Below are 20,121 nucleotides of genomic sequence, written 5' to 3' on the forward strand. Positions count from 1 at the left end.
AATATAGCTTTTGAGTGCATGACAATAAGGTCCAGCGCTTATTTCAGGGTTAAAAAAAATATAAGACAGTCTTATTTTGGGGGAAACACAGTGTGTGTGTTTGTGTGTATATACATACATAGAGTTATATTTATTAATTAATTCATTTTAATTAATTATAAAATAAGGCTGTATATGTACGTGCGCGCGCACACACACACACACTCAATCACACACTGTTTTTTCAATTTCTGGGATTTTAGGAATTCAAGGATTTTTCAGAACAACATCCCAGACTTTCCAAAGAGATCAAAAATCTAAACGAGGTCTGAGTTGTTAAAACTGATTTTTTTTTTTTTAAGATGAACTCTCACATGTTTATAAAATGTTACACAATGTTGAGTTGTAAGCAACTTTGTAAGATTTCCAAAATCTTGGAAGATTTGTGGAACTTTGTTCTTGTTGCTAGGAAAAAAGAAATCCTATCCCTGATTTAAGGCACAACTGACACAATTTTAAATCTGCCCTTAAACAAACAGATTTTTTTTTAGCTTTTTAAAGCATTTGACAATTCCACTTCTTCCTATCTGAAAATATCTGACTCTGCCTTTTTTTTCCTTTCCAATCCCTATATGCCTCTGGGTTCTATATCTTCACTGATAGAAATAATAATTCTAATTTCCTGGTGAATATTGTAAGGTCTTGAATGCTCCTTTCTGACTGTTTCTCCTTCCATCCATTTAAAAAATAAATCAATTCCAATCATTATCCTCTTAGGTACTATGAGTGTCTGCTACAAGTGAAAATGCCAAAAATTGACAACATTTTATTACAAAGCATAAACTTTAGTATTGGTTGGAGATGTGCTAATTGGAAAAGGTATTACCAGACTCCCGACTTTTGACAACACAGCTGTCTTTCTACTATGCCGGACAGTAGATTAAAAGTTATTTTCCATATACGTTTTTACTGCAATTCAGTGATTATAATTAATAATTTAATTAATAATAATAATAATTTATTAGACTTGTATGCTGCCCCCTCTCCTTAACCTGATTTTTTCAGTCAAGGATCAAATTATTTATAGAGCCAATAAGTATTTCTGTTTTTCTGTTATCTAACTAATTTATGTTAACCAGAACTCTATGACATCCATTTTCTTGGGACTGATGAAACAATCAATGAAAGCTCTTTTTAATCAATCTGACTGTAAGATTGCTAGTTTATATTTTACCAGCTTTCTAGATCATCATAAAATAAATTGAAAGATAATTTGTCTAAATCAAAATAAAATACAAAGAACTTTGTTGGATTAGACCCAAGGTTTATCAAGTTCAGCATGCCTATGTCAAGCCTCAGGCAGGATATGAATATAACAGCAAGATTCCTATTATCTAGCCATGCATCTGGTATTAAGAGCAATACTAACTCTAATACTAGAAGTAATATATCTCTATACTGATTATCCATTGATAATCTCTTATTTTCAATAAATTTCTCTAATCTCCTTTTAAACCATGTTATGGACAGAGGATTACTAATTAAATGGGTTACTAACACAATGTTTTCTTTTAGTTATGGTTAATACTTTTTGCCATTTTATCCATTATATAAACATACAGTGATACCCCGTCTTACAAACGCCTCGTCTTACAAACTTTTCGAGATACAAACCCGGGGTTTAAGATTTTTTTGCCTCTTCTTACAAACTATTTTCACTTTACAAACCCACCGCCGCCGCTGGGATGCCCCGCCTCCGGACTTCCGTTGCCAGCGAAGCACCTATTTTTGCGCTGCTGGAATTCCACTGAGGCTCCCCTCCGTGGGAAACCCCACCTTTGGACTTCCGTGTTTTTATGATGCTGCAGGGAAATCCCCGCAGGGGAATCCCAGCAGCGCAAAAATGGGTGCTTCGCTGGCAACGGAAGTCTGGAGGTGGGGTTTCCCAGCAAGGGGAGCCTCAGTGAAATCGCAGCATTGCAAAAACACAGAGGTCTGGAGAACTTCGGTGTTTTTGCGATGCTGCGATTTCACTGATGCTCCCTTCATTAGGAAACCCCACCTCTGGACTTCCGTTGCCAGTGAAGCGATTGTTTTTGCGATACTGGGATTCCCCTGCTGGGACTCCCCTGCAGCATCACAAAAACACAGAAGTCCGGAGGTAGGGTTTCCTATGGAGGGGAACCTCAGAGAAATCCCAGCAGTGCAAAAACGGGTGCTTCGGCTGGCAAAAGGGGTGAATTTTGGGCTTGCACGCATTAATCGCTTTTCCATTGATTCCTATGGGAAACATTGTTTCATCTTACAAACTTTTCACCTTAAGAACCTCGTCCCGGAACCAATTAAGTTTGTAAGACAAGGTATCACTGTATATGTTCTTGTGAAATAATGGGGAAATTTCCATTTACTTTTTCTTCATCATCCTTGATTGTAATAACTTCCTTTATATACTTGTTTATATGCTATTTTTTAAAAAATGACATGTTATACATGTTATATATATTATACATAGGATTCTTGCTCATCCCCCCCCATTTTGATTACCTTCATTTGTACCTTTTTCAGTTCTATAACATCCTCGTCAAAGAGCAATACCCAAAATGTACATAATATTCCCTTTAGAGACCCAACTTATATTTATAAACAGTTTCTGTGATATTGGCATTATGCAATTATTTTAGATTTCATGATTAACATCTCCTTCTTATGTTTTGCAATTCTTAACACTTTAGATATTTTTTCATATTTATTCGCATCTATTGCTAGGGAAACTATGTCAGAAAGGTAGATTATAAATTAAATAAACGATGGACAATAATGGCTGAGAAAAGGCAAAGACATGAAGGAAAAATTGGCTGAGACTTAAGCCTCTTTTTCATCTTTCTTCAAAGCAAATTCTTGTACTGTTTTGAAAAAAGGAAAAAAGAAAATAGACAGAGAGAGAAAAAAATACCTGTAAAACAGAAGCACCACTATGAAGAAATTGCAAGCCGCTTTCAGCTGAGTCAATGCCTCCTGTTGCTAAGATAGGAAAACCGGGAAGAGCTCTAGCAATTGCAGAAACAGCTCGAAGAGCTATTGGTCTGATGGCATTTCCTGTGTAAATAAAGAAAGTTCATTAGTGAAGGGCAGAAATTCTCAGACAAGACTATTCTCTCTCCATCTCTGCTTTTGGTCTTCTTTTTTATTAACCCTTCAGCTCTTATCTTTTAAATTACATGCAGTTTACTGTCTTCCTCAAGACTCTTCTATAGTAGAACCTCTCTTGGTATCGCCTCCAGTTTTCAAACTCACTATTTTGTGTGTATATATGGACACATGCCTTCATATTAAATTCATATTGTCAAAACATGATTTTATCATAGAAAATGAACCCCGGTAATGTACTGTATACTCAATGCTATTAGCAAGAGTCAGATCCTCTGGAAAATGCTAAATTACAAGGTCACTATGGGTTGTATGTAAATAGTCATAGCTTCCTCCCTAAGTTAAACCGTATAACAGAACTAGGATAGACCGAACGTAGCTCTGAAAACAGTTCAGGTATAAAGTGCCAATGGAACAAAGAACAAAAAAATAAATTGACTTTATTCATATTATTCCCTGAGAATCTAAGGTTTCTTCCTTCTATTGCATTTAAAATAGTCATTCAGAAGAAAACCTTCTAAACTTTGAGTACAATGTTCAAAACTTGCAGTCCTGGAGTCATGTGGAGATGCATCTAATGTCAGTTAATTACTAAGTGGACAAGGGGTGAGTACAAGTGCACTAGAGTGCCTTCCGTCCCCTGTCCTATTGCTCTCCTATATCTCCTATACCTTTCCTCTATTCCTATATCTCTTCTTCTATTCTTTCATTGATATATTCTATTCCTATATCTTCTTTTCTATTATTTCTTAGATATATTTTACTATGAGTATCTCCTCTATAACATTCATCATGTATTTTACTATGTGTATATTGATATATACCCACTAAAACCCTCATTGTGTATTGGACAAAATAAATAAATAAATAAAATAAATAAAATAAAATAGAACACTTAGTATGGCCACCATCAACTTCTGACACTAACTGTGGCTTGGTTTATTGTAGGCATACCTGAGTTAATCTTCTACATGCTAGATTAGATTAGATTAGATTAGATTTATTGGATTTATATGCCGCCCCTCTCCGCAAACTCGGGGCGGCTCACAACAACAATAAAACAGTACATAATAACAAATCCAATGCCCACCAATCTAATTACAGTTTAAAATTAATAAATTTATAAAACAATCCCAATGTATATAAAAACAGACACACAGTCAATCACTCAATGGCAAAACAACATGGGCAAGGGGGAGATGTTTAGTTCCCCCATGCCTGACGGCAGAGGTGGGTCTTAAGGAGTTTACGAAAGGCAGGGAGGGTGGGGGCAATCCTAATCTCAGGGGGGAGCTGGTTCCAGAGGGTCGGGGCCCCCACAGAGAAGGCTCTTCCCCTGGGTCCCGCCAGACGGCATTGTTTGGTCGACGGGACCCGGAGAAGGCCGACTCTGTGGGACCTAACCGGTCGCTGGGATTCATGCGGCAGGAGGCGGTCCCGAAGATATTCTGGTCCGGTGCCATGAAGGGCTTTATAGGTCATAACCAACACTTTGAATTGTGACCGGAAACTGATCGGCAACCAATGCAGACTGCGGAGTGTTGGAGTGATATGGGCATACTTAGAGACGCCCATAATTGCTCTCGCAGCTGCATTCTGCACGATCTGAAGTTTCCGAACACTTTTCAAAGGTAGCCCCATGTAGAGAGCATTACAGTAGTCGAGCCTTGAGGTGATGAGGGCATGAGTGACTGTGAGCAATGACTCCCGGTCCAAATAGGGCCGCAACTGTCGCACCAGGCGAACCTGGGCAAACGCCCCCCTCGCCACAGCTGAAAGATGTTTCTCTAATGAGAGCTGTGGATCGAGGAGGACGCCCAAGTTGCGGACCCTCTCTGAGGGGGTCAATAATTCCCCCCCCAGGGTAATGGACGGACAGATAGAATTGTCCTTGGGAGGCAAAACCCACAGCCACTCCGTCTTGTCTGGGTTGAGTTTGAGTTTGTTGACACCCATCCAGGCCCCAACAGCCTCCAGGCACCGGCACATCACTTCCACTGCTTCGTTGACTGGACATGGGGTGGAGATGTACAACTGGGTATCATCAGCGTATTGATGATACCTCACCCCATGCCCTTGGATGATCTCACCCAGCGGTTTCATGTAGATATTAAATAGCAGGGGGGAGAGGATCGACCCCTGAGGCACCCCACAAGGGAGAAACCTAGAGGTCGACCTCTGACCCCCCACTAACACCGACTGCGACCGACCAGAGAGGTAGGAGGAGAACCACTGAAGGACAGTGCCTCCCACTCCCAACCCCTCCAGCCGGCGCAGGAGGATACCATGGTCGATGGTATCGAAAGCCGCTGAGAGGTCAAGGAGCACCAGGACAGAGGACAAGCCCCTGTCCCGGGCCCGCCAGAGATCATCCATCAACGCGACCAAAGCAGTTTCCGTGCTGTAGCCGGGCCTGAATCCAGACTGCTGGGGACCTAGATAATCGGCTTCTTCCAAGGACCGCTGGAGTTGGAGTGCCACCACCTTCTCAACAACCTTCCCCATGAAGGGAAGGTTGGAGACTGGACGGTAGTTATTAAGCACGGCTGGGTCCAGGGAGGGCTTCTTGAGGAGGGGGCGCACAAGCGCTTCTTTATAGAGTGATGGAAAAACTCCCCTCCCCAAGGAAGCGTTGGTAATCTCCTGGGCCCAGCTCCGTGTCACCTCCCTGCTGGCCGAAACCAACCAGGAGGGACACCAAATAAAGATGAGTATGCACCCTTTAGATCTAAAGAATGCACCGTTTAGATCAATGTACCTTTCTGAGCAATCAGAAAGTTTGACTTGGAGGATTCTTATTGTCCAAAAATGGTTTTCTATACTTTGGTGAATAACCGAATATAAACACAATATTTTTATTCCTTTGAGTAACCTCCACAGCAGATATATACCCACACAATACTGTTCCTACTGGTGGGAAGCCACTTTATTAAATGAGTGGGCTGGTATGCTTCACTCCCCAGATTGCACTTCCAAAAACTTCACTTTTGCATTTTGGCATTATGCGTAAGCAATATGGCCACACTGAGATGTCTCAAGTATTTGGAAAATATTCCCCTGCCTTTAAAAAAGATCTGTTTGCTGATAGGATTTCTCCATAGGAACCCCTGAAAAAATCTGTTGGGTTGTCATTTTTGAAAGATGTTTCTTCTGTGCTTATTGCCTCCAGGAAAATGTCACCTCCCTCTAACAACCCACCATTTTTACAGTCAACATTGGTCTTTACAAACAGGTTGCCTGATAAGCCTATCCCATCAATGCAACTTGCTACTGAATCAGCATCCAAATACTCAGACAAGCTGTCTTTATTGACATCTGCTCCTGATTCAGCATATGAATTATCCTCTAGGGTTATGGCACCTTCAGCTGTTTCAGCACAGATTCCTCCTCATTATTCACCTCCTTTGGCATATTCCCCGTTTTCAAGATTGAACTGGCATCTGCTCCAGAACCAGGATTCAGGCTGTCTTAGAGGGACCAAGAAGCATGAGCCATAAAGAAGGAAGGCTGATATAATTTGGGATGGTGCAGATAAATCATACCTCTTAGACCACCAGAAACATTGCTGAAGCCAAAATATATAGAGGTGGAGGCAGGAAGGTGAGAGAAAGGAGGAAGCCTAATGAGGCACTTAAGTCCAAACAGCAGGTGGAAAATTATCACCGTCTTAATGAATAGTGACCAATGTTTGACCAAAATTGTCCTTTAAAAAAAAAAACGCTTAAAGAGCAAAAGTAAAGATCATAGCAAAACAGAAGATCAAACGATAGAAAGAGAGAGGGCAAAGAATTCCCAATAGGCCTTAATGGATGGCTTGATATTTGCAGTCAGCTTAACAAAATCAATCTTAATGAGAAAAGGAAGAACACAAAGAGGCTTCTAGAATTCATACTGCTCTTTCTCACTGGAGGGTTTTTTTGGGGGGGTGGGTGGGTGTATATTTCCACACAGCTACCAAAGATTGACTACGAACCACAGTATGCTAGCGCAAGATTCTTTTTTCTCCTCTTCTAATGTTGTACAAGAAGCAGTGTTTAAAAATGGAACCAGTAATAAGCAGAGTATCAATAATTCAGTGACTGCCTAATTGGATGTCAGGAGGGCTACAGACTTGCTTAGGCATTGCTTGTGTGAAAGAGCAAGGATATTACAAAGACATACAGGACTGTAGGTTTAGCCCCCATCCTGCAGTCAAAGTCATCTTCCCTCAAGGCTTCCTTAAAAAAGCTTCTGCAGCAGAAAGCCTTTTCTATCCACAGCTTCCCAAATGATAATTTGGAAAGGGATCCTGAAACACATGAATGGATGGGAGGAAAGGCCTGTCTCGAAGCAGAAGAGAAATATTCCTGCATGCAAATTTATGGTATTTCATTTTATTTATTTGTCAAACATGTCAAGGATAGTAGTAGTTTGTATAAACATAAGTAAAAGGTAATGATAAAAGAGGACAATAGTACAGTAGGACAGGGACGGTAGGCACAGTGGTGCGCTTATACACGCCCCTTACAGACCTTTTAGAAATGGGGAGAGGTCGACAGTAAGCAGTCTAAGGTTAAAGTTTTTGGGGTTTGGGAAAGAAACCACAGTCAGAAAGTGCATTCCAGGCACTGATCACTCTATGGCTGAAGTCGTATTTTCTGCAGTCAAATTTGGAGCTGCTTACGTTTAGCTTGAATCTATTACATGCTTGTGTGTTGCTGCGGTTGAAGGTGAAGTAGTCATTAAGAGGAAGGACATTTTAGTATATAATTTTATGAACTACATTTAGATCAGATCAGAGGCGACGCAGTTGTAAATTGTCTAATCCCTGCATTTAAAGTCTGGTGGAATAAGGTATTTTGTTGCGAGTGGAGGAGTGAAGGACTCTTCTTGTGAAATATTTCTGGAATTACATCTGAGCAGGTTCTGTGCAGCTAACAGAATGGGTTTGTAACCTAGGAGGGAATTAGATTCGGCCCTGAGGTTTCTCTTGTTTGGTGCCGAGCCCTGCAATGGCCGAGCAGTTTGTAAAGTAAGATGATAGAAAGAGATCTCCCACTTTTAAGAATAATTCAGAGTTTGGGTAGGTTTGCCGAACCCGAACCTGAACCCCAACCCCTCTGGTCCAGCATGAGGCGAAGTGCTGGAGGGGGGGGGGGGTCAGGCTCCATCAAACGGGCAATGGCTGGGAGCTGCCGAAAATCCCTGCCCCTAGTTCTCTCTCATTTCGGCAGCTCCCGGCCATCACCCGCTTGGTGGAGCCTGACACCTCCCCCCCAGCGCTTCGCCTCCTGCCAGGCAAGAGGGCTCAGGAGGCAGGTTCTGCCGGGCCGGCTTTTGAGGATCCTAGCGGGCAGCTTCAAACGGGCGATGGCCAGGAGCCGCCGAAATGAGAAAGAACTAGGGGCAGGGATTTTCGGCGGCCCCTGGCCATCACCCGCTTGAAGTTGCCCGCCAGGATCCTCAAAAGCTGGCCTGGCAGAACCTGCCTCACGAGCCCTCTTGCCCGGTGGGAAGTGAAGTCAGGCTCCATCAAGCGGGCGATGGCCGGGAGCTGCCGAAATAAGAGAGAACTAGAGGCAGGGATTTTCAGTGGCTCCCGGCCATTGCCAACTTGATGGAGCCTGACCTCCCGCCCAGCGCTTCGCCTCACACCAGGTCAGAGGGGTGGGGAGGAAGGTTGTGCTGGCCGGCTATTCAGGATCCCGGCCGGCAGCTTCAAGCGGGTGGTGGGCAGGATGGGGAGGCGGGGAGGGCTCTGACTCGGTCGCCCCTCTTGCCCCCTCCAAGCCAAGTCGGCGGCTTGAGCCTCAGAGCCCTCCCCACCTCCACCTCCCGCCCACCGCGGTGTTCGAGTGAACGCCGAACCTGAACACGGACTTCTGAAAAGAACCGTTGTACCTACCTGAACGGTCTTCTCAGTGCACTGGAAGGAGAGTCCAACATGGGTATTACTCCAATCTTATTGGTAGAGACTGAGTTAAATATTAACATATTAATTGAGCACCGCCCCCTCTGCTCTCCCCATGAGCCAGTTTTAAAAACGAAGACCATATAAAGAGGAAAACCAGATTTATTATAACAATTAACAACTGACTAACTGCCCACTCCGGCGTCCCCGCACCCCTAACATACCGGGTGGGTTTGGACTCTCCTTCCAGTGCACTGAGAAGACCGTTTAGGTAGGTACAACGGTTCTTCTCCACTGCATCTGGAAGGAGAGTCCAACATGGGATATGCCAGAGATTTACGGCCCATGGGAGGGAGAAGGTCTTGTCAGGGACGTTGGGGAAACACAAACTAGTTGTAAAACACGTCTCCCAAATGCCGCTTCAGCAGCTGCGAAGGAGTCCAACTTGTAATGCCGTATGAAGGTTGAGGGAGCTGCCCACGTCGCGGCCCTGCAGATGTCATCTATGGACGCCTGTGTAACCCAGGCTGCCGAAGTGGCCGCACTCCTTGTAGAGTGAACTGTCACTCCCGCTGGTACGGGTAGCTCTCGAGCTCTGTATGCCTCCGCGATACAGTCTCTGATCCAACGGCTAATTGAGGTAGATGAAATTCCAAGTCCCTTCTTCCCTAGTGAGAACGCGACGAACAGCCTCTCCGTTCGCCGAAAGGATTCTGTTCGCCTCACATAAATCTTGACCGCACAGCGTACGTCTATCTTGTGCCATCTTAACTCGGATGGATGGTTACCGTGGGTGCAAAAATCAGGAAAGATCAGTTCCTGTTTCCTGTGAAAGTCTGAATTTACCTTTGGTATAAAGGAAGGATCCAATCTCAGTACCACTCTGTCCGGATGGAAAATGCAGAGGTCCGGCCTTACCGACAAGGCCGATAGTTCCGACACCCGTCTTGCCGACGTGATTGCAACTAGGAAGGCCGTTTTAATAGACAATAATCGTAGTGATATGGATCTCAACGGTTCAAACGGTAGCTTAGTCAAGGCCCTGAGTACTAGTGTGAGATCCCACGATGGAAATCTCCGAACCGGCGGGGCATGCTGGTTCAACGCTCCCCGTAGAAAATCCTTCACCCAAGGGTGGTAAGCCAAGGACCTTACCTCCTCCACTTGTATCATGGTGGAAAGGGCCGCCACATGTCGTTTTAGTGTATTAGGTGCTAGCCCACGCTCAAGGCCCGCTTGCAAAAATTCAAGAACGGTTATCACCGACGCCGTCCTAGGGTTTACTTGCTGTTTCTCGCAAAATCCGCAAAAGGCTGCCCATGTCGTTTGGTAAATGCGAGACATTGAAGGGCGCCTTGCGGCCTGCATAGTATCAATAACCTTGTCCGGTAGTTTCAATTGTCGTAGTCTGAGCCGCTCAAGTGCCAGACGGTTAGTTGAAGCCACTGGGGATCTGGATGTTGTAGGCTCCCCTGGCTCAGTGATGTCATCCGGTCCGGAATCCTCCATGGGGATGACACCGATAGTGCCACCAGGTCGGAGAACCACGGGCGACGGGGCCAGTGAGGAGCTATCAGCAGCACTTCTGCTTTCTCCCTCAGGATCTTGTCCACCACTCTCTGAATCAGGTTCGTTGGTGGGAATGCATACAGCAAGCCCGGTGGCCAAGGTGTTAACAGGGCATTGACCTTCTCCGCTCCGGGCTCCGGAAACCGTGTGTAGAATCTCGGCAGTTGAGCGTTCCGAGAGCTTGCAAACAGGTCTATTGATGGGGTCCCAAATCTGGTGACCATCTGTTGAAAGATGCTCAGCTCTAGCATCCATTCTGACAGATCTAGGGTAGACCGGCTTAGCCAATCCGCCTGCGTGTTGCTGACTCCCGCAATGTGTTCTGCCGACAGGGACTGTAGATGACTTTCGGCCCAGTTGAAGAGATTGTCCGTCTCTTTCATGAGGCGGTGCGACCGTGTGCCCCCTTGGTGGTTCAGGTGGGCCCTGGTCGCGACATTGTCCGTGAGCACCAACACGTGCCTTCCCTGGACCAAAGGTGTAAATGTCTGTAGAGCTAGGAACACTGCTCTTAGTTCTAAGAAGTTTATGTTGACAGGCGATAGATCCTCCGCCCTCCACAGGCCCTGAGCCATCTGGGTCCCGATGTGGGCGCCCCATCCTGTAAGGCTGGCGTCTGTGGTCAGGATAACCTGGTTCCGCCTTTGGAAAGGGGATCCGACGGCTATTGCGGTAGATGTCCACCATCGTAAGGAATCCTTGACCTGCTGAGGTAGGTGCACTAGCCTGTGGGAGTGGCTCACCTTGGTTCTCTGAGCCGGGAGTAGGAACCATTGTAGTGTCCTTATGTGATATCTGGCCCAAGGCACGATGCCAATCGCTGACACCATGGTACCCAGTACCTTTGACAGTAGAGATAAGGGAACTGGTCCCCGTTGGATGCTGGACACTAAGCGTCGCATGTTGTTCTGCCGTTCTGCTGACAGTGCTACCGTGCCCGCCTGAGTGTCTATAACCGCACCAAGGTGTAACAAACTGGTGGTGGGTGTGAGTTGGCTCTTTTCCACATTGATGGTGAAGCCGTGTCGTTGTAGTGTGTGGATGGTCTCGGCTAGGTCTCTTTTGGCCGCTGCCTGGGACCTGGACAATATAATAATGTCGTCCAGGTAGGCCATCAATCTGATGGATCGTGCCCGTAAGCTGGCCGTCAGCACGTCCAGAAGCTTGGTGAAGGTGTGTGGGGCCGATGAGAGGCCGAATGGCATCGCCCTGTATTGGTAATGCCTCCCTTCTGTGCAGAAGCGTAGAAACCTGCGATGCTCCGGATGTATTGGAACGTGTACGTATGCTTCCTTGAGATCTATGGATGTTAAAAGGTCCTGTGCTCGTACGGAAGCCAGAATGGTGTGCAAGGAGTGCATCCTGAACCTCCTGTATCTTATGAAGAGGTTCAGTTGCTTCAGGTTTAGTATCAACCTGCAGCCCCCGGAGGCCTTGGGAACAATGAATATCATTGAATAGAACCCCTGGCCTTCCTCCTGCCGGGGAACCTGTTCTATGGCTTGGATGTCTAACAGGTGTGTGATCTCTTTGCGCAACTGCAACTTTTTCTGAGAGTCTTTTATCTTGGGGCAGTGTAGGAAGCGACTGGGAGGTGACTGAACGAACTCCAACTTGAGCCCGTGTGTTACGGTGGCCATAGCCCATTTGTCTGAGGAGGTCTCCTGCCAGGTGGTGCTGAATCCCTGGAGTCTGCCTCCTAAGGGCTGTGAGGTGGCTGAGTCACTTCGTGTTACGTTTGAACCCTCGTTGGTTGTTGCCACGGAATGGCCTTCTGGACTGTTGGTAGCCCCTTGGCCTGTTCTGAAAGGAACCGCGGTCGCTCCTGTAGGACTGCGGGTTGTATTGGCCCTGAGTAAAGGAGTGCTGGTTCTGGCCAGAGTTGGCGGATGCATCCCAACGAAAGGATTGACGTCTCGAGTATGGCGTGGATCTACGGTCCTGTCGTCGGTTGGACCTGGGGAGGACCTTTCTCTTGTCCTTGTCCTCCACGAGGACTTTCTCCAACAGGTCTCCGAACAGGGTTGAGCCTTGGAAGGGACCGGATGCCAGCCGCCATTTCGACTTGAGGTCCGCCTGCCAGTTTCGTAGCCACAGGAGACGGCGGGAAGACAGCGTGGCGGCCATGCTCCTGGTGGAAAACTTGGCCGCATGCAAAGTGGCGTCTGCGGAGAATTCCGTCGCCGCCCGCAGCTTACTCAGATCCTGGCGAAGACGTCCGTCCTCTGGACCAAGGCGGGACTGCATCTCCTGGATCCACAACATCGATGCCCGGTTGATGAATGATGCTGCTGCAGCCGCTCTGAAGCTCCAGCCAGACATCTGATGTGTCTTGCGCAGTAACGTTTCCGTTTTTCTTTCTTCAGGTCTCAGTCTGTCACCTGTCTCTGAAGGTACTAATGCGCTTGAGACCAGCGTCACCACAGGCTGATCGATTGGGGGGAATTCTAGTAGTTTCTCCACCTCCTCATCGAAGGTGTAGAATTTCCTCTCCAGGTTGGTAGGACCCTGGGCTGCTGCAGGATACTGCCAGGGCCTCTTGATCCCTTTTACAAAAATGTCCGAGGCAGGAAAGTGGTCAGACTCGGGCTGAGGCTCTTGTAGAAGTGTGGTTGAAGTATTGCCAGTCTCAGTGACCTCTGTTGCCTTCTCTGAGCCAGGAAGGTTCATCACGTGCTTGGCTTTATATAACAAAGTCTTAAAAAGCATTGGTTTGAACAGACCCACCGTGGGCGTCTGTTCTGGAGCTGTCTCATCCTCTGAGAAGCCATATTCCGGTTCACTGTCTTCGAATGGAGCTGGCTCTTCCAACAAGGACCCCAAACCCGAGGGGGGCGGTGCTGACCACAATTCCCTTGCTTGATGAGACTGTCTGCCATACTGCTGCGCTCCCATAGCCCTGTTTTGCGAATACGCACTGGCTATAATGTCCTGCAGATCTGGGGGCAAGTTCTGCCACGCACCCGGCTGTGATCTCAGTCCAGCTGCTGTGGGGGTAAAGGTGGCTCCCCTCCAAGGGCCCCGCTGACCCTGGTCTGGCCCAGGAAGTGCTGGGGGATGGCATGACTTGAGGCATGGCCAGGAACTGTCTGTCTGGGGACCAGTCCCCTTCAGGGTGGACCCCCATAGGCCCAAAAGTGGCTGGGGGCGACATCGGGTTTGATCCCTGTCTCTGGCCTGGAGGAAGTCCTGCTGGAGAAGAGTGTAATGCAGCTTCCAGCTTTTTTTCGAGCGCTTTTATGCGTTTTTCAGCCTCTTTGATGGAAGAGGTGGAAGCAGGGGAATGGGAGGACTTGGCTTTCTCCTTCCCCTTTCCCTTGGCCTTGTCCTTTGGTGGCCTAGGGGATTCAGGCTTATCACTGCCCTGACGGTCTTCCATAGTACTCACAGTATTGAATTTAGCCTCCAAAAGCCCTCGGTTTGTGCTCCGGTAGCTGTAGCCTCACTGCGTCATGCAAAAATGGCGACTGTGACCCTGCTGGGCTCGCGCCTGCGCATTGGGCTTCAGGCCCCTTCGCGCTCTTTTGCCGCCTGGGAGGGATGGCTCCCTCGCGCCTAATGACGCGACGCCCCATCTGCTCACCCCAAAATGGCGGCGCCCGCACCTCCCGGCGTCCGGGCTAGTCCCCAGGGTCCTCCGGCCTCTGGGACTCCGATTTCCTCTCTCTCTTCGCCTCCGCGGCGGCAGGAGAGGGACAGTTGCTTCCCCAGCCGCTCCGATGGCCGCGGCTCTCAGCGGCGGTTCCGGCGGCTTCGGCGGCAGCTGCAGCATCCTCCGCGCTGATCAGCTGTGAGGCGCTTCCATGCCGGACGATCCAGGCCGCCTCCGAGCCTCCCAGTGGAGGGGCATTCCCCTCCACCTTCGGCTCGCAGCCCTGGTATGACCTCGGAGGTCAGGGACCCCAGGCTGGCTGCTCCTCTGCGGGGTGTTCCCTCGGGGGGAATACAAGACCCCTGAGGAGGATCGTTGGGGGCTCTGTCCTCGGAGGGCAGAAACCCCTTCCTCCTGTTCCACTTCTGTCTTCATATCTGAAAAAGAAAGAAACAGGTTAAACAGGTTATACATTTTTATTTATTTATATTCTTTATTTAATCTAATTAAAAGGTCTTAGACCAAACTCAGTATATCTCTACTCTTAGACTGAGTTTTTAAAACTGGCTCATGGGGAGAGCAGAGGGGGCGGTGCTCAATTAATATGTTAATATTTAACTCAGTCTCTACCAATAAGATTGGAGTAATACCCATGTTGGACTCTCCTTCCAGATGCAGTGGAGAAAGTCCGGCTTCGGGTACGGTATGCCAAACCCCGCAAAGTTCGGCATGGACCTGAACTATGCAAGTTCGGTTCGCCCACCACTACTTACAACACTGTACAGTGTACAATGCTTTCCAGAACCTAAGAGCCTTCCTACACCTAGAAAGTTTACTAAAGTCTTTTTTGTAGTGCTAAAAAGCTGTTCACTGTATGACAGAACATGTTCTTCTGATTTGCATACTTCTGCTGGTTTGCTTTGATTAGTTTTTCTTAGGGATGGATGGATTATGGATTATGGCAGCACAGTCCTATCCACATCTTACATAAACATAAATCCCACCAAAGCTCTTACTTGAAAACTAACAGTGATATGAACAACAAAAGAGGGAATACCATTATAATACTACCTTTTTCCCATCTACGATATTCTAGCATAAGTAGTCCTTGACTTACAACCATTCATTGAGTGACAGTTCAAAGTTAAGTTGTACTGGAAAAAATGACTTACCACTAGTCCTTTCCCTTACTACAGTTGCAGCAGCCTCAGAATCACATGATCAAAATTGGTAAGTGGCATGTATTTACAATGGTTGCAGCATCCTTCTCTCTCTCTCTCTCTTTCTGTCTCTGTGTGTGTGGTGTCATGTGATTTGCGATCTTTTCAGCCAGCTTCCAACAAGCAAAATCAATGATCGAAGCCAAATCCATTTCACCGCCGTAGGAATCGACATCTGCAGCAATTTGCTTAACATCTATGGCAAAATTTGTAACACTGGATACAATTCACTTTTAAAAACTGCATTTTAAAAACTGCTTAGAAAAAGGATTCTCGTCCCCACTGTGGTCGTAATTTGAGGACTATCTATAATCCTCTCGTTTGGAAGAAACAGAGGAGGTTGCTGTCCATTGTTTATGGGCTCCTGAAACTATCCCTCTGGCCGGAAATGGACTCAAAAACTCTTCTTCTGTTTGAATCTCTTCAGATATTTAAGCTCACATATCTTATCAGACTCAGTCTCTTGATCAACAGAAGCAAGATCATAATACTACACATCTCAAGGGACATATTCATTTTAGGAAAGATTGTCATCGGCCTATGTTCTTAATTCAGAAAACAGAGCTATTGCATCTCTTACACATTATTATTTCCCCAAATTTTGTTCTGTCTCATAATTCTCCATACCCATTGACAGATAAGGGAAAGCACTGCACTTCTCCTTTCTCTCATCTTAATGAAATTCACAGGTACTAGCAGTTTTGCCGTTCATTTTGGGTAACATGACAGCCTAACAAGAGAGGAAGTAATATATCCTGATTTCCAGAGCCCTTAACATGTTTCTGCCTTACACTAAATTAAGCAGGATTTTTTTTTAAAAAAAGCAACAACAACACAAAAGTAATTCATTATTACTCATTTACAAAACTAGACTGTTCCTACCCAATGATAATGTTTTCCAAAGGTAGCTGTTAATGGAAATGAGAATGAACTTTACTGTCAATGAACCTCTGACCATGAACCATCAACTCCATTCTTCCTAGTACACATATGATACAGTAAGAGAATAAGTTAACTGGTTCCCAGGACAAATGGCCAGTAGTTTCAAACAGGATGTGGTTCATTAGAGCAAAAACAATATTGCGTGGTGGGTGCAGGGTGTGACATAAATTGAAATGTAGTATGATTATTTTATTTATTATTTATTTAATTGGATTTATATGCTGCCCCTCTCCTAGGATTATGGTATTGGTTGCATAATGTTTATTATATACCATGTCTGAATGACTGTTTTCACTCAAATAAATACTTTTATTCATTGCTCACCTATCGACTGCCCAATTTCTTCTCCCCCTACATCATACCCACCATTAATTTTGGAATTCAAAGCTCTGTTTAGTTCTCCTAACCTGTCAAAAGAAACGAAACATATACAGGAAAAGCAAAAACAATATATTTCCCGCAATATCTATTGTCTACAGTTCCTGGCATAAAAATGAAATTGGATCATAACTCTCAGTAGCACACTGCACACAGCATAGAGAAACTTAGCTTTAATTTATTTATGTTATAGTAATTACAGCATGGATCTTCTTTGCAAAATTAAATTTAAGATTCATTCAACATTATATTAAACATGAACTAAGAATAAACTAAGGGGGCTAACAGAATATTAAATATACAATTTATTTTTCATGAACTGTGTGTAATTTTGGTTACTGTGCTGTTATTAAAAGAAAAACGAGGAACAGCAGTATAAATGAGCATGGGGTTTATTTGTATAGTGCGATTTTGTGTGTCTGTGCATGAATATGTGCGCAAGCACTGATAGAATAATCATGAGTACATTATACTTGTGTTTTAACACATGTGCCAGTTACTCGTTGTCTCTGAGTTAATTACTGTCTTTGACAGAATTCAAAGCACTGATTATATTATTCTGAGCTTCGATGTATGCAATGGTTCCTTTTTATTTTTGAGACAAAATATAAGGTATTGATTACACTTGAAGCTAGCTCTAAAGTGCTTGGGTGATCTGATAGTTTTTTGAGCTGAACCTTAATGCTCCTCACCTGGTGTAATTTCTTGTCAAACCCTATGGGCTACAATTCTTGGTCAATTACAGGCTGCTTTACCTGAGGAGGCAGTTCCATCTGGATTTTGCTCAAGGACCTAATTTACTCCTATATTACAAAGCATTTTCTATGATGGCTCCAATTGCAATCTGCAATATCATTCAAGAGCTTCCACTTCATGATATTACAGATGTGCCAGATTCAAACAGCAAGACATACAGAGGATAATTCATAATGCCTGCCTTTCCTATTCTACCTGTTCAAGAAGGAATCACAATGGTTTGCAGCCCTATTCTTCCAACAAAAAACCTTCAATATGTGAATTTTTTTTGGTTAAAAAAATACGTCAAACAATGACACTAAGAAATACTCTGGTTAAAAAAAAGATGGATATTTTCTTATTGATCATTAGAAAGCAAGCAAGAGGAAAGCAAGAGTAATTAGACCAGGGTTATGGGCACTATTTACCAATTAGTGGAACTGATTTACAACTATGCATACTTGGGATCATACCCATCTTCCAGCAAAGATATGCTGGCCATGGCATGAAGGTATTTTGTCTGCGGTAATGTTAATTGCTTAATGTAAGCAACGAAAGATTTTTTCTATCAAATACATGAAAATATCAGCATTCAATATGGGAATTAATCTGAAAACATTTGCCATTTGTTGATTGTAAAATGTTAATGTAAATACCAATTAAGTCGGACCTTTTAAGGATTAGGGCAAACAAGCAAATAAGCCTAACTCAACTGAGACCATTTTTCATAAACTTGCAGTATCCAATGTGACATTTGGGAAGCGTTGGTACAGGCCAGTGTAAATATTTTAAACAAGATATTTGCATTCATCATCTTATTTGGGATAATAATTGAATATTGCTTTTGCTCCTTTCCACCTGTAGGTGGCCTTCAAAAGCTGCACTTATCACATAACTCATTAGCAAGGTTTTCAATACTGTCATACCCAGATAATTAGCAATTTATTTAAATAACCAATTTCTGGGGGAAATAATTGCTATGGAATGCCCTGAACCTTCTTTTTATAAACTATAATAAAAGTGTTAAGATAATCCCTGACATTTGCAAATGCCATTAGTTCACCTTTCCTTTTGATAGTGCTATGGCTTTATGTTTAAACAATTACCCGATAAAGCATCAGCTTAATGAAACAGTGCAGCAAGCAGAACTTTCAAAATGGCCAATGAATGCACTTATATGCAGAAGAAAACCAGTATACATAAACTTATTATAGTAAAAAAACAAAACAAAACTGAACCCAAAAGGAGAGACTACTACCATGTTATGGAATGAAATTAATATTATAGTCTAAAACTAAATTCCTCATTTAAAGAGTAAGATTCAGAATATGGCATTCACTATGTTAACAAAGTAGGTGTTTTTAATGTATTTTGGACATTTCCTAAGAGTAGAATTAAGTCTTAGCTATTTTTGGCACTGTTGCTGCATAGGATTTAGTTTAAGAATTGTTTTTCTCCTGACTCATCATTATCATCATCATCATCATATTATTCTCTTTTCTTTTATTTATTAAACATGAAACTCAGTCAACTGAACATTTTAAAAAGTGTCACAAATACCACTGACTGTTGCTAATGGTTTATATAGGTTGCTGTCAGCATCCTAGGTATCAACCAAGTATCTTCTTAAAATATATGATGTTCTGAGTAGCACAGTTTTTTTGCAGTTCCACTGGTCTTATTGCAGGAAGCTGCAATTTCTTGATGTGTTTTGTGAAATTCTTGAACATGGTACCAAGTGCCCCAATGGCAATAGGTATCACTATTACATATCTCATCTATAGCCATGTAGTTTCGATGGCCAGGTCGCGATATTTCATCATTTTTTCCAATCCTTTTTCTTTTACTCTGGCATCTCCTGGTACAGCGATATCAATAAACGGTACTCTTCTGTAATATATGGCATGTTGTGTTCCAAATGATGAGCTGTCTCTATTTGAAAGTCCCATAAGATCTTCACTATCTCATTTTGGGTAACTTTTTCCACTTTGTGCTCCCATGACTTTTCGGATACAGGGATGTCATGTTTTTAACATAATGTCCAGTGAACTAATTTAGCAACTCGATCATGTCTAGCTTTGTAATCAGTTTGTGCGATTTTGCTTAAGTGTGAAATAGTTTCAACTTTCTCATTGCAAAGTTGGCAGTGTAGATTGTCAGTGGATTTTTTAAATCTTCACTTTCATGGCTTTAGTTTGTAGCGCTTATTCTTGAGCAGCAAGTATTAAACCTTCCATTTCTTTCTTGATGGTTCCCATCTTAAGCTATGCCCATGCAAGATTGTCACCACATTTCCCTTCAACGTTTTTCAAGGGTCATTGATGCAAAGCTTTGGTTTGCCATCTATTTAATATGTCATCCAGCTGTTTTTCTTTATATTCTGCCTTTGTTTCCGTTGTTTTTAGAATGTTCTCCATTTTCACAGCCTGCAGCAATTTTTCTGTACTTTGGTTCATATAATCATTCAAACTTCATTTTTATTCTACTACAATTTGATGGATTTGCAATAGTCCTTTGTTTGCTATTTTTCTTGTCAATGTCATTTTGTGGATGTAAAGCGTCTTACATATTCAAAAGTTTATGCGTTTTCCGGCCCAAGTTTTCTAGTTCAGCCAATGTCCAGTTGATGATTCCAGCTGAGTATCACTGGAACTACCCATGTATTAATG

General features: G+C 44.1%; 1 protein-coding gene across 4 annotated transcripts in view; it reads right to left on the reverse strand.

The window, feature by feature from the left end:
• Positions 1-20,121, reverse strand: part of DPYD (dihydropyrimidine dehydrogenase) — a 735,717-nt gene that overhangs the window by 107,050 nt on the left and 608,546 nt on the right. For all 4 annotated transcript variants that reach the window (XM_070746537.1, XM_070746536.1, XM_070746535.1 and 1 more), the window contains one exon: positions 2,933-3,075. In XM_070746537.1, coding sequence (XP_070602638.1) covers positions 2,933-3,075 — 143 coding nt within the window. The remainder of the gene's footprint in view (positions 1-2,932; positions 3,076-20,121) is intronic.

This window comes from Erythrolamprus reginae, chromosome 3 (assembly GCF_031021105.1).
Source record: "Erythrolamprus reginae isolate rEryReg1 chromosome 3, rEryReg1.hap1, whole genome shotgun sequence".
Lineage (NCBI taxonomy): Eukaryota > Metazoa > Chordata > Lepidosauria > Squamata > Dipsadidae > Erythrolamprus > Erythrolamprus reginae.